Source organism: Ambystoma mexicanum, chromosome 8 (assembly GCF_040938575.1).
Source record: "Ambystoma mexicanum isolate Mex_15411 chromosome 8, UKY_AmexF1_1, whole genome shotgun sequence".
Taxonomy (NCBI): Eukaryota; Metazoa; Chordata; class Amphibia; order Caudata; family Ambystomatidae; genus Ambystoma; species Ambystoma mexicanum.
Genome location: NC_090929.1, coordinates 47,857,903 through 47,873,550, shown reverse-complemented (window position 1 = coordinate 47,873,550; position 15,648 = coordinate 47,857,903). Strand labels below are relative to the sequence as shown.

At 47.4% G+C, this 15,648-nt stretch overlaps 1 protein-coding gene across 2 annotated transcripts in view; it reads right to left on the bottom strand.

Annotated features, from left to right (window-relative positions):
* The window catches only part of HMCN2 (hemicentin 2), a 936,787-nt gene that overhangs the window by 359,155 nt on the left and 561,984 nt on the right, over nt 1-15,648 (bottom strand). For both annotated transcript variants that reach the window (XM_069609262.1, XM_069609261.1), the window contains 2 exons: nt 3,435-3,585; nt 1,718-1,939 (listed from right to left, as the gene is read on the bottom strand). In XM_069609262.1, coding sequence (XP_069465363.1) covers nt 1,718-1,939; nt 3,435-3,585 — 373 coding nt within the window. The remainder of the gene's footprint in view (nt 1-1,717; nt 1,940-3,434; nt 3,586-15,648) is intronic.

The following is a 15,648-nucleotide window of genomic DNA, read 5'->3' as shown; positions in this document are numbered from 1 at the left end:
ATGCTCTTGGGGTATCTCCCTGTGTGATCCTGCATGGATGCTCTTGGAGTATCTCCCCGTGTGATCCTGCATGGATAGTCTTGGAGTATCTCCCTGTGTGGCTGCTGCATGGATGCTCTTGGAGTATCTCCCTGTGTGATCCTGCATGGATAGTCTTGGAGTATCTCCCTGTGTGGCTGCTGCATGGATGCTCTTGGAGTATCTCCCTGTGTGATCCTGCATGGATGCTCTTGGAGTATCTCCCTGTGTGATCCTGCATGGATGCTCTTGGAGTATCTCCCCGTGTGATCCTGCCTGGATGCTCTCGGGGTATCTCCCCATGTGATCCTGCATGGATGCTATTGGAGTACCTCCCTGTGTGATCCTGCATGGATAGTCTTGGAGTATCTCCCCGTGTGATCCTGCATGGATGCTCTCAGGGTATCTCCCTGTGTGATCCTGCATGGATGCTCTTGGGGTATCTCCCTGTGTGATCCTGCATGGATGCTCTTGGAGTATCCCCCCGTGTGATCCTGCATGGATGCTCTTGGAGTATCTCCCTGTGTGGCTGCTGCATGGATGCTCTTGGGGTATCTCCCTGTGTGATCCTGCATGGATAGTCTTGGAGTATCTCCCTGTGTGGATGCCACATGGATGCTCTTGGGGTATCTCCCTGTGTGATCCTGCATGGATGCTCTTGGAGTATCTCCCCGTGTGATCCTGCATGGATGCTCTCGGGGTATCTACCCATGTGATCCTGCATGGATGCTATTGGAGTACCTCCCTGTGTGATCCTGCATGGATAGTCTTGGAGTATCTCCCCGTGTGATCCTGCATGGATGCTCTCAGGGTATCTCCCTGTGTGATCCTGCATGGATGCTATTGGAGTATCTCCCTGTGTAGATGCTGCATGGATGCTCTTGGAGCATCTCCCTGTGTGGATGCTGCATGGATGCTCTTGGGGTATGTCCATGTGTGATCCTGCATGGATGCTCTTGGGGTACCTCCCTGTGTAAATGCTGCAGACTCACGGGGAGACATCTTTGGGTCCATTTCTGTGACAGACCGGTTGTGAAAAGACGTGCTCCGGTCAGGTTAGTTTTACGGATAGAGTACTTATTATGGAGTGCATCGCGTGCTAGGTTTTTGGTTATTGGGTGTAAAGGGAGAGGATGTGTTGGGTCTTGCATTTCTCTTTCTACTGAGGCATGGCTTTGACATCATAGAACATACATCTACTGTTCAGACGGGGGTTCGGCCTGACGCTGAGGTAAGGGCATTGAGACAGAAGAGCTGCAGTAACCAGCCGCATCCGTGTGTCTGGGGTTAGTATGTTGAGCGTTACACACTGGTGAAGAACTGCCAACAAAGAACGGTAGAAGGGAAGGGTAGAGCTGCCACTGCAGGCCCGGCTTGGACCACCCTGGGCACTGGATCGTTGTTCCCTGTGAACTGGACTGGATCCAAAGCCCCCAAGTGGCCGCAACCTCCTTTTCTACATGTCTACCTTCTTCGAACCTCCTTCGGTGGCCCTCCAGTTTCCTGAAGGTGTACAGGGCCACATCTTCAACATTAATGTATCAGCTACTCCTTGTTCCACCAATACAAGGCCTGGGTGCCAACCTCCAGACTGGCCAGTTACTCCGAGACCAATACCATAGTGACTTTGCATAGTATAAAAGCCTTGCAACATAACATAACACAGCATTGAATGTTACAGAATTCATGACACCCTTACCAAGTAAGACCAAGACCCCGGCATCAGCAGTAGGCAGCAGATGGCCATCCTTGTACCAGGTGAGCGTAGGGGGAGGGATGGCATTGGTGTCACAGTGGAGCGACACAGATTCCCCCGAGAGCACCTCCCTCTGCTCGGTCACCTCCTCATCATCTCCCTCCTCCCAGTAATTGAGGGCGAAGGCTTCGTGTGAGCTTCCCGGCTTCTGGAACACAGGAGGAACTGAAAGAGGAGTAGGCGGGTAACCCGGATGCAATGAAAAGGCAAATAAGTTGCTCGGTCAAGAGTCAGTGCTGGATACTGTGACAACATTACCCTCAGGACCAACTGGCCTGGGGACAAAGCTTCCGTTCCCATGAACCCATGCTTCCTCTTGCTCTTCTCACTGCCTCTCCACCATGTGCACGCCCTGTTTCCCACCTCACGGGTCACTTCTCTCCCTGTGTTAGCTGTTCCAGACACAGCCACCGAGGGGCAGCATCTGGCTCCACCCCTTCTCATTGGAACTCTTTAACATACAGTCTGTAAGGAGTGTATGTATACGTTCATTGCTCCAGCGCCAGTGAATAGACCCTGAAGACGACCCACAATGTCGCTGCTGCATTCTCTATCTCAGGAGGTGTTGGGCCGGATTTGAAGAAGAGAAAAAGTAAACAACGTGATGATTCCTTAATTAGGCTAACAAAGTCATTTATTTTGCATACTTTTGAGCTGTCATGGAAGTACTCCTCTTCCTGAGGCAGAGCTGGAATGAAGCCTTTGAAAAGCATTACAGAATCCCAGTATTTAGACTTTGAAGATTGCAATGCGTGGGTGAGTGCAACATCTAACACATGCGTCTCTGAGCAAACCTCCAAATCAGGGACACACACAGCGACAGATAACAAGGTACTCCATGAAAGCTGTAATGCTGTAACGTTTTTCAATGGCTTCTTTCCATCTCGGCCTCAGGAAGTGGAGGAATTCCACACAAGCTCGCATGTATGCAAAATAAATGACTTTGTTAATGACTGGCTAATCGGCCTGAAAGACATTTATAGTAGCCACGGCTGAAGGCCGTCGCCACCTAGTGGGTCCAATAGCAATATATTGGGGGACTATACACAGTGGACACAGCCAAAGGCCGTGGCCAGTGGCCCATAGAAAAACGATGGCAAAACAAAAGCCTTGAATTCACTGAAAGAATTTTAGTTACAGTGCAGTTAAGTTGAGAAGATTTAACGCAACCAAACCCTTGAAATTCTGGTATGTGGGCAGTCATTACAAGCTTAACTCGGTTTCCACTTCGTGGCAAAGCGCATGAGCACATACATGTTATAAGAGAAGGGATTCACAATGAAATACAAAATGGCATTATGGGGGACGTAGCATTGGGGGGACATCAACAGGAATGCACAGAGTTAAGCTTCCCACTTTCCACACCTGTTCAATTTCAAGGGTTTTGTTGCGTCAGATCTGCATAACTTAACTACACCTTAGTTAAAGTTTTTTCAGTTTATATATATATCCATATATATTTATAGAGAGAAAGAGAGAGAGAGACAGAGAGAACAATTGGTATACAGGGAGTGGGAGGGTGGACAGTACCAAGCTCCTTCTCCTTTCGTCTATAACTGTTTGTTGGGCTTAAGGGGGGGAGAAAGAGTTCACTCTCATAGGGCCAAGGGCTCTGTGATCTCGTGACCTGCACCCCCCACACAGTGGCACCCCAACAGACCTTGAATGTTGACGTTGAAGTCCTTCTCGTCCTGTCCCGCCACGTTGGTAGCGATGCATGTGTAGTGGCCGGAGTCGGACATCTTGGTTGGCTGGAGCCGTAGAACCCGCCCATCACTCAGGATCTGCAGGTGGTCTTTGCTTTCTAAAAGCTGAAGAGGAAACACAAGAACACAAAGGACTCGCAGTGGGTACGCCACAGAATTCATGGGGGGAGCAGAGCCGAGTTAGGGTCGTAGCATGCCTCCGAAAGCCAAAACGCGCGCCAAAGCATACAATAGACTGTAAATTACGCAACACAATAGTCTAATTTGGAATTCACAGAAGTGGCATAACACAACATAAGCATTGACTGCCATCATAATATGCAAAAGAGGCACCCGAAATGTAGAGCATGTTTCCTCTCAAGGAATGTTAAGTTAAGCCACTTACATCCAGAGCCTTTCAGAAGCCCTTTTTAACACACCTCCCCATTACTTCCAGTTAAAGAATAACGTTTCTGATGTATTTAATATTCTTGGATTCACGGACAGGCGATCTACCATAACATGCCTCCCCGAGAGTTTCCAAAGATTGTTCAGTGTGCTCCTTTCTGTCCCTCCTTTACCAGTGTGCTCTCTGACATTGAGGCTTCTTAGTATGATATGATATATTTGGTTATTTATAACGCGCTTAATACCCAGACGTTTCTAAGCGTGGACCCGGGGATCGAGCCTGTGTTCTCTGTGTCGTCTTGCTTCCAAGGGAAGCACGTTGCCGCTGAGCTATCCTCCCGAGACGACCCCCAGTAGTCATTGGTCTCAGGGAGCATAACTCCCACACCGTACCAATGAGCAGATGTTGGATGAAAGGTCTTTGGTGACCGTGCATTCTTGAGAGAACTCTGTGGTTAGATACATTTCACAGTCTCACATGTTAAGTGACACTGTCACTGCTTTTTCAATGATGATCTCACTCTGGGCTTTTGTTTGTATCTCTGACGAGAAGGGCTTCATTCGCAAATAAATGCGCAGCTCAGAAGAGGACACATTTCTAAAATACTCAATGCTACAAAATATGCAAAGTTTCAAAGCAAGCGCCCCATTGTAGGCGTTTCTCACAGACAGTATAAAAAGGGCTCATCGGGGAGTTGCTTTCTGAGTTTTTAGTGTTAATCAGAAGTTTCTTTTAACGGCCTATTTTATAAGCACATTGTATACGTTACATTTAGTGACATAGACGTTCAGGTGTGTCAGTAAATTAGTGACTTGCTTCTTTTCCAATTCCGTTCAGTCTGCCAACTCTACAGCCAAAAGTTTTCGTCCCCTGGGCTTCCTCAAGGCAATTTGGCTTATACAGTAGGTGTATAGAGGAGGAGCCAAGTACCTCCACCTCAACCACCTCACCCATATTACCTACATGTTGGGAGCCTGCATGTGAAAATCGTGCGGTACCAGTGAAGATACCGATACCTAGGAGAATACTGGAGGCAAGGTTCCCATTGAGAAAACCATACCTGCATAAAAGAAAATATGATGGCGTTTGAATGAAATCCCTGAAGAAGCAGAGCAAATGAATGGTCTAGATGAAGGGTGACATCACACATAGATGAGTTGACGTGCCTAGAAGAGATGCAGAAACCAGAGAATGCAGATATTCTATAAGGCATCAAGAAAGTATCAAGGATAAGTGACATCTTGGGAACAAGGTGTAGAAGCTTATGCCATAAAATGGAGGAAGATATCAAGTCAGTTTACACGTGTACATATGCAAAGAAACGCAAGCAGACAAAGTATTCTTGAGGCTAGCTTTATAGTGAATAGATTGCGGCATGCGCCAATATATACATACATGCATAAGGACTAAGCAAATGGATGTTTCCACTACGTGTTATAGCAGAGTTGGACTAAAAAAGGAAGGCCTCTTCTCAGTGTGTCGCAGTAAGAAAACACATGAATTAAAAGTGAAACTCGGAAAGACAAGGCTGGATGAGCCATGAAGCCAAGCCAAGAAGCAAAGGTCTTATCAGGATGAAGTTAACTAGCATTGGATACAAAATCGTGTGAAAGAACAGCTCCTGTTCACAAGGCATGAACAAAACACAGAAGATGTCAGAGGTCTATTGAAAAATAGTATTTTAAAGACAGAAAAAGCTTGAAATCATGGTCTTCAGTCACGTGGAAGGAAGAAGTAGAACAAGCAAGATGTTCACACCTACGCATGAGGACAGAGCGTGCTGCAATCCCCAGAATTCTCCACAGTACAGAACAAACTCAAGGCCGAGCTTCAAAGCCTGATTGACTAAGCAGACCACTGAGGTGATGATAGATTGATACGCTAATTGGTGGGAAGCTGGGACTAATACGAGCTCACCAGAACCTGGAGGTCCAATCTGCGTGATGCTAGACATAGGTGGAACGTAGGTGGAAAAGTACTGACGATGGTTAGAATGCCAACCAATTGTAGGGCACTGCGTAATTAGGGTTCCTATAGTTTGTGTAGTCAATGGAATGTTGTGTATTTAGTGACGTTCATAGTGGCCATTTTGAAGGAAGATCTTAGTTGCCCCACCTGATGTTAAGAAACCTATCACTTTCACTCACTATCCCATACAAGTATGGATCATATACTTAGATATTCACTCAGAGCCAATCACCGTTGCAATTAGGTTTTTGTAGTATGCCACGTAGGATGATGTTGGTAGTGACGCAGGTCAACGTCAATGATGCTGAGTTTTGATATATAAGTTCAGTTTTTTATGAAACTCGTTGAGTAAGAGGATCGAGCGAATTCATTGATGTTCGTTGTGCTCCCTGTTTGGACAATTGACAATGAAACAGTTATCCTTTTTACCAACTAACTGAGTCATTTTGATTATTGATGTTTGAGTAACTTCTGCATCGCCATCCATCTCCAGGGTAATTGTTACTCATCTTAAAGGGCTGAGGTTATTCAGTTCAGTTGTAAGTGAGAGAATTAGCATTTCCCTGTAACTGCTCCTGTAACTAATCCTTATCCTTAGTTTTAGGGCAAAGAGCGTCATTCTAGTAGGTGTTTAGTGGCCTCCAGTGGTTGTTATTTCAGGATGTCTTTCCCCTGTTGTGTAACCTCGTGGTTTCAAAGTGATGTACGTCTGGTATCAGCCGGTTCTCTTTCAATTAATTTGTCTTCCCTATCTGTATAGTTTGTTTTTAGCTCCATTTTGTTAACTTCAGTTTACGCTTGTAATACAGGGTTCAGCTCCCCACTCGAACTGTCCTTGTCAAGACAAATTACTTGAAAAACATATTTCTCTCACTTACTAGAACTGTATAAGCCAAATTGCCACGAGGAAGCCCAGGGGGCGAATCCTTTTGGCCATAGAGTTGTAATTGTAGTTGTTTACTTGTAAAGCGCGTATACACAAGTGAAGTGCTTCAAAGCGCTTGGTAAGAAGTTGGCAGACTCAACAGAACTGGAAAGGATCTAAGTCACTAATTTACTGACACACCTGAACGTCTATGTCACTAAATGTAACGTATACAATGTGCTTATAAAATAAGCATGTAAAAGAAACTTCTGCTTAACACAAAAAGCTTCGAAAGCAACCACCCAATATGTCTGTAAGAAGCGCCTACAATGGGGAGCTTACGTTGAAACTCTGAATTAAGGCCTAGCTTGTGGGCCTTCCTTTAGGTGGGCTGCACTCTCTTTACTGACCGAAAGGCAACACACATCTCTAATAATAGAAAGCGAAATGGGGGCACTGCCATCACAACCTACCAACCACAATACATCCTAACTCTACAAAATATGCAGGTCGCCCAATTCACAAAGACAAAGAATGCATTTAAGCTGAGCAAACACACATCACCTTGACTCGGGGAGTGTATTGGTGTTTGGGGCGCCCACCCCAGCATGCACGAACATAGTAGGTGCAGGGGCCTCAATTGTGCGTAGCAGCCCTTCATAGGCTTGTTGGGGTCATTTGCAGACTTGCAGGAAAATGCATCTTCATCTATTACTAAGGCCTAGACCCTAGACAGATATGTGGGAGAGCAGTGGCAGGAGCTGCGCACAATGCAGAGAATAGTCAGAAAGGACCCTTCTATGCATTGCACATTTTCCTGCATCTGTTCCAATCTGAAGAAGAAGAAGAATGCAGGTACATTTCCAACAGGAAATGAGGAGGATTGTGAAACCATCGCCACCCTTGCCAAGAAAGCCCACTATCAGCTGCAAACCCTCAGAGGTATTCTCCCTTTCCTCACCTTCACCAAGAAAAACAACGGGCCTCATTCTGAGGCTGGCGGTAAGGACTTAACGGCGCCGGTAAGGGTGCTGGTGCCATTAACCTCGTACCGCCGCATTACGAGGTCCTTTAGCGGTTCCCGCTAAGTGCGCTAGTTTTACCAGGCGCCCTTAGTGGGAGCCGCTAAAGGACCAGGGAGCTAACAACGGGCCCGTTGTTAGCTCCCTCCCCATTCCCATTGAGCCCTACGGGGGCTCGAATGGGAATCCGGATGAGTTTTTTGAATGAGGAATTACTGGGTCCTCCAAAGTTGGAATGGCCCGGTAATTCCTCATTCAATGAACCCGGACCCGGTATGCGATATGGGGGTAGCCATGGCTGTAATAGCACCATGGCTACCTCCATACTCGTAATGACCCCAATGTCTCTGGTCCTCGCTAGGCTTAACTACTGTAACAGACTCTTCCACAATCTTCTAATATACTCCCTTTGTCCCCTTCAACTAATCCAGAATAGGCCTCAAGCCCGGGGACTGCATCTTTCCAGCCCTAATTTCTCTCCACTGGCTCCCGGTTGCTGCTAGGATCAGGCTCAAGACCCTCTGCATCACCCACAATGCTTTCTGGGGCCTGGGACTCCGTTACATCAACCCTCTCCCTAAATACCTCCTTGCTAGAGCCCTTCTGTCTTCTAGTTCCAACTCTCTGCAGATTAGACCCTTCTCTAAGCAAAGAGTGGGGGGGGTCTCTCCTCCGCAGAAGCTTTCCTTAGGCATTGCCTGCCAGCCAATCTCAGGCTTGAGCCGGAGCGCTGTAAGTCCCAGAAGCTCCTCAAGACCCTCCTTTTCTCCCCCTCCTTCACTCAACCCATTCCCTGCTAACACCTTCATCTGCCTCATGGACAGGCTACCTGGTTCCCTCTGAGTACTACAGGGTCCCGCCCCCCCCCTTCCCTGCACTTACCTGAATTCCCTGGCACTTGCCCTGTGTCCTCCTCTTAGCACTTGCACCCCGCTTTTTCCGCTTTTTCCCTTCCCACCTTAGCACTTCGCTTTGTGCAGACCGGCACTTCCCCCTGCTTCCCCTCCCTCGTGCTTCTTGTTCTGCACTTGCACGGTTCGAATTGCACAAGACCTAGTAGGACCGTTATTGTATCTTTCTCCCTTGCCCCCCCCCCTTTTTTGTCTTGTGGCACCTTGAAACACCATTTGTTGTATAGTCGCCTTACAAATATCCAATAAATAAATAAATTAAACCAAGCACTCGCATTCACGCGGTCCAGCTTTGTGCAATGCAGCACTGTGGAAGAACGGGGCCTCTGATTGGATTGTGTACATGTGTGATCTGCTTGGGCGGACTTCCCTTTCTGAATCCCCACACATTTCACCAATGCAGGCTCCACTGTTTCACATACACTTATTTTCACAACTTGCACTGGCAAAAGGTTTCGTGACTCAGACCCAAAGGGGGCAGTGCCAGTGCACACAGACCTTGCTTTTGTCTGCAGTCTTGGGTAAAGTGCTGCCTTGATACAATGGCATCAGCAGGCTTTGTGGATGGCAAAACCCAATGGGCAAAGTGTGTGTTTCTGTACCCACCATAGTACAATGAAATAGTTCACACAGGTGCAAAATAATTGCAATTTATAAAACCAGGTTTGAAATTCAATGAGCGATGCCACTAAGCAAATACACATCGATCGACTATTGCATTTCTGCCTTCAGTTTCCTCACCAGCTTGAAGGAGCCATGTACATGCATTTGCCATTTAGAGCAATGAAAGGTGTGATTCCAGGTGAGGGTTGCCATTCTTTTTGGGGAGTGAGTTAATTAAGGGCTTGTGGAATGGCTTTAGTAGTTCGTCCTTTCCTGTTATCCTTTGCATTGTGGGACTTGCAGTTCTTCCCTGTTATACTTTGCATTGTGGGACTTGCAGTTCTTCCCTGTTATCCTTTGCATTGTGGGACTTGCAGTTCTTCTTTCGCACCCTAAATTCTAGACTGTAATTCCCAAAACGTGAAGATAAAAAGAGGAGCTGTTGCTGTGGGGTAATTTGAGAGCCTCGATCGTCCCAGACTGCACCCATATATTTCTTAAAACTCCCTCAATTTCTGGCACTCCTAGGGGTTTCCGGGACAGAAAGTATTTAATCAGGGTCACTAATATTTCTCCCAAATATATGAAAAGGGCGCACATTTGTCCCTTTGGCTCATGTTTACAGCTCTGTAGACTCGCTGTATAGGAGCCGCATAAGTCCATATGTTGTCTTTTATTTAAATACCTGTTCATTTATAACGTGCTTAATACCAGCGTTGTGGTTTCTAAGCGCAGAATCGGGATTCAAACCTCTGTGGCGCTGCGTTATCTTGCTTCCAAGACAAACACGTTGCCCCTGGACTATCCTTCTTCACCTCATATGTGGAGAAGCAGATGTACACATCATCTACAGAGCCCTCCCCCTCAGCTCCGTCATTTTGGAAGAACAGCAAGAAGCACTGTGTATGACACATGGGGCTTCATTACGACCCTGGCGCTAAGGGGTTAACGGGGCCGTAAAAGGCTGCGGCGCCGTTAACCCCTTAGCGCCTAATCACGAGGTTCCTTTGCGGCTCCCAACCTTAACGGCTGGTCTGGACCAGCCGTTAAAGTAGGGACCCGCAAAGGGACCTTTTTGGTAATTACGGTAACGCAATTTGCGGTACCGTAATTACCGCCTTCCCCATTCCCATTGAGCCCTATGGGGCAAAAATGGGAATGGGGAAGGGCCAATGGTGCATGGGGAATTACCGCCCGCCAACCTTGGAATGGGGTTGTAATTCCCCATTGCACCATGGCGGACTTGTTACAATACCGGCAGCAACCATGGTGATAATAGCGCCATTGGTTACCGCCGGTGTTGTAAATAGGGCCCTGGTATCATCCCAATTACGCATCGACAATATGAAAGACGTTAATGCGCTCAGACAACCATATATATGCAGAAACAGAAGGTAGATAAAATATATAGTTACAAAAGAAGCCATCGGGCCTCATTACGAGTTTGGAGGCAGCCATGCCCTTAATAAGGGCATGGCTGCCTCCAAACTCGAGTCCGGGTCCGGGTTCCTTCAATGAGGAATTACCAGGCCATTCCGACCTTGGAGGACCCGGTACTTCCTCATTGAACGAACCAATCCCCATTCCCATTTCAGCCTCCATAGGGATCAATGGGAATGGGGAGGGAGCTAATAACGGGCCCGTTAATAACGGGCCCGTTATTAGCTCCCTGGTCCCCTTGCGGGACCCGCAAAGGACGTCTGGTCTGACCAGATGTTCTGAGCGGGTCCCGCAAGGGAACCTCGTAATAGGGCAGAATGGGTTTACCGGTAATGAGGCCCATCCAGTCATTTATGTCTGAGATCAAGAAGGAATTGCGAAACTGCATGTTGGAGTTCTCGACAAAGATGGAGTGTCTGGACGGCTGGGTGTTGGAGGCAGAGCAGAGGCTGGGGAGATCAAGGACCAGACATCGGAACAAGCGGGGGTGATAGCGGACCTACAGCACTGTACCTTATTCCTTGAGGGGGAGAGTGAGTCCTTGGCGATGAAGCAACAGGATTTAGAGAAAAGGTCGCAGAGAAATAATCTTCGCATCAAAGGGGTTCCATCCTCGATCCCGGACCAGGTCTTGGGCGACTACATGGGCAACATCTTCCGAATTCTCCTGCCGAATCATAAACAACCCACTCTACTGCTGGACCATACTCACCGCCTGCAGGGGTGACACAATGCAGCAAAGAAGGGCCCTCAGACGCTGAGTACCACCCTCCAAGATAAGAAAATCTGCTACAGATGGATCTTCCCAGCAACACTTCAGTTTACGTTGGCAGGAACAATGAGAACGATGAGCTCTATCGAGGAGACAAAGGACCTATGTGGAACAACCCGACCCATAGGGAACGAAGAGTCCCCTCTGCGGTAGTCTGCATAGTTGAGGGACGAAGATCCCAAACCTCAGTGCTCGTCCTGGTCGACAGTGGGGAAAACTGGGAATCCCATGGCCCACTCGAAGCGCAAATAATTCTGGGCCTGGCTCTTGCCCTGGCAGAAAACACTACAACATGCTAACAGACTTTGGATGAACCCAGCAACTGCCTGGCCCAGGCCCCGCATGGTCTTATCCAGACCTTTTGAGCGATGTCGCTCACCGGTTACCGGGGCGGATGGTCCATTTTTGTTTGTGCCTCGTTGGCACTGATTCAGTTTTGATTTCTTGTTGTTAAAACCTGTTTGTACCAGCGGCACAAGGAATACCTCAAGCTTGATGGGGGCTGACCCTCCTACCTTCCCGCCGCCTCAGAGAACGATGGGATGAGAACACACAACACCCCTCCCTCAGCAAAATGTGTGATTTGTGTCATTGAACGTGAAAGGCCTGAACGCGCCACCCAAGTGGAAATCAATCCTACAGCATCTGAGAGACCTGAGTTGCTCTGCGGCATGCATACAGGAGACCCACTTGGCCCCACAAGACTCGAACAGATTGCGGAGCAAGCATTTCCGAAGCAATTTATGGCACCCGGTGACTCGAACAAGGGGGGGACTGCCATCCTCCTGGCCTGGGGTGTACCACTCACTGAACTAGAGACCCGCCAATGCCTGGGAGGCAGGTATGTAGGGGTGAAAGGTATACTATATGGCCAACTATACACCCTTGTGTTGATATACGCCCGAATGAGAAACAGGAGACATTCTTGCGAAAATTAGTGGCTGAACTGGCTCATTTTGTAGAGGGGCAAATAATTATAGGAGTAGACTTAAATGGGATATCGGACCCAAATGTGGATAAACCACACGCGCCAATGCCAAGGGACTTCAAGGTCGCGGTGGGGATATTGCAACCGTTTAAAGAGCCAGGTGTGGTGAGCATGTGGAGGTTGTTACACACAAGGGAACGAGACTACACATATTTACCACACGTGCACCGCACCTCATCCCGTACTGACTTGATGCGTGCTTATTTGGTGAGGGTAGAGGGCCCAAGGAGGGCAGTCAGAGGGTAGGTTGGAAACAGGGCGTAGGTGCCCCAATAAGAAGGATCTCCATCTTGCTGGCGATGAGACAGAGCTGAGAAACCAAGGAACCAAAAGTATAAGAACTGAATATCATGACACCCTAAAAAGATCCAAAGCAATGAGGGTGGGAGGAAAGCACAAGGACACAACACAAGAGCACTATCCAATAGTAGAAAACCTTCTGAAATCCATGGAGGGAAATCTGTAAAGAGACGCACTCCACATGCTTAGGCCCCAGAGCAGGAGATATAGGGGTGCAACACCTCCCAGTTTTCCGTAAAGTGAGTGAAGAAGTGGACGTTGTCAAGAGATTGGAGCTAGGTCTTAAGTGATTCCCACTGCCAATCCAATCGCCAAGGCCACCACCTTGGCGATTGGATTGGCAATCCACGTGATCTAAGTAACAGTGCGGTCTGTTCCCAATGTCCTCTGCCCGTCTAGGGTACTACAGCTCAAGCAGCCAAAGGACAATTTTGCAGAGCAAAAAAAATACATGATCAAAAGCTATTGATTCAAACAATGGAATGTCCACCTACTGCAGAAGCTCACTAAATACTTTATGGCTGAATGCACATACAAATGTTTATGTACACATTTCTAATATCCACTAAAAGGGATTTGCTGTTTCCCATGTTGCGATCCCCTCATCTCACTAGCCATGTCCCACACATGTATTGCTTTTTCCCCCCATCATCGATATTCCAAAAAGATAACTAACTGCAGTTTGCCACTCCCTCTATAATGTGGTGCTCACTGCACACCACAATGCCCATGTGTATGCGTTAGCCACAACCAACATGTTGCAATATTTACAGCCCTGCATTGTAGGCACAAATTTCCATTCCCAAGATGACACTCAGCGTCAAGTGGCATACTGGTCTGCTTTTGAGTTTATATACTCTTTTAAGAGCTTCAAAAGAAGAGCCATAGACAGGGGCCCTGACATGAGTAAACAGTCTTGTGTGCTGGGTTCTAACCTCTAGGCCAGTGCCCTACCATAGAGGACGCAGGTAGACGCATATACCCTAACTCCCGTGACATCACCGCCATCATACTGGAACAGCAGGCGAAGAGCTGCATGTGGGATCCCCTGTGCTGTCCCTATACTGTATCGAGTGTATGTGAGACGTTATGCACTCAGACACCCGTACCAAATGCATCCTCACATCGGGAGAGTGGATGATGCCTGCACACACCATTAGAAATCATGGAGCACTGAGTGACATCTGACGAGGCAGAGGGATGTCATGGAGAAGATTTACGAGGACATACAGAAACGATATGAAAATACTTTCGAATGACGATGTAACTGAAGCTGCAAGATAAACATGTACAAAATGATAAAGTAATCATGTATTCAAGAAGAAGATAAAGGAACTTGTGGATCAATAAGTGTAAATACGCAGCAATGCAACGTAGGTAGGACATATCGAAGCTTGCTAGAGAGGAATATATAACGTGGCTGGGACGGCCATAGAAGGAAAATGGACGCTGACTCGTGCAAAGATTCATTCTAGCTACCTCAGAAACAGACCAGGGGTGCAGAGTCAGGAGATGCTGGAAAACAGCTTTGTGTGCAAACAAAGAGGAGTTTATGTTGGCCTGGGATCAAGGAGGCTATTTCAAGAAATAACTCCAAACCACAAAGGGAGGCAGACAGATAAGCCATGTATGTGAGACATATTTCTCTTACATTAACGAAGATTAAAACATGTGCAAGAGCCAAGCATTGGACAGTTAACAGTAACTAAGGCTCATACAAGATGGAGTGAGCAAGTCTCTAGAAGCCAGAAGGAGCAATAACACCCAGCATGCCGGGAGGAAAGCTCAGCGGCAACGTGCTCGCCTTGGAATCAAGACGACACAGAGCACCACAGGTTCGATCCCCGGGTCCGCGCTTAGAAACCTCTGGGTATTAAGTGCATTATAAATAACCTATCATATCATAATTGAATCAAATAGCAGTAAATAGGAGGTCAAAATGGACACATTTGGGGTCTCCTCACATGTGATGCAGAAGTCAGAAACAAGGGCTATTCCTTAAGCTGTGTTTGATAGAGATGTGCTCACACTCCCTTGAATGTCCCAGAACAGAGAGCAGGCTACAAGGTCAACTACAGATGGGAAACTTTGGCTTATGGTCAAGCTGATGAGAGATGGTGGCCTAATTGGGGAAGTGGGGAGTAATCTGAAGTGACTCCAGCACCTGGGTTTCGGTTTCGCTTATGTGCTGTTAGCCGAGCCGAAGTTCTAAGGTTAGGTGGGATGCCAACCAATCAGTGGGTCTCTAGGGCAACCTGCTATACAATGTTGCATAGATCTATCTGCTGCCATTTTGTCTGCTGTAATCAGTATTATACGTATTTAGAGGTAGTTTGAGGTGTGTCTTACAGATAAGAGACATCCAATGAAGTACTAACCCGTATACAAATGTTCCCCTAATCAATCCCGCATGGCAAAAGGTTTTACAGTTTGCCATGTAGAATGACATCATAGATGATGCATATTGGGGTATAAGACCTCTGTGTAATCAGGGGGGGGTTGGGGGCGAGGTTGGGGTGTGTGTGTGTGTGTGTGTGTGTCTCGTCTGCCGGTGTACACTGCTTCATTAAAGTGAAAATAAAGTAGTACTTTGCATATTCTTTGAGTCTGTCCGATTATTTGGTGTGATATCTTTTATTGGTGATTCCAATTCTAGCACAAGAGATGCTTCAAGGTGCTAGAGCAGACTGCGTTTTTGTTCTTGGGGAGCAACTGGCTGCCAATGCCATAAAAAGGCTACTGAGTGGTGCGGCCAGAACTGGATTCAACAGCTGCTATCAGCAGGCAACATTCAGGGTGAGGAAACCTACCCTGGAACAAACTGGGGTGTTCAGGGGTACCCCTTCCCAGGTATCCAGAGGGGTTTTTATGGGTAACACATAGAAAATGAAGTAGCCTTTGCCAGGGAACT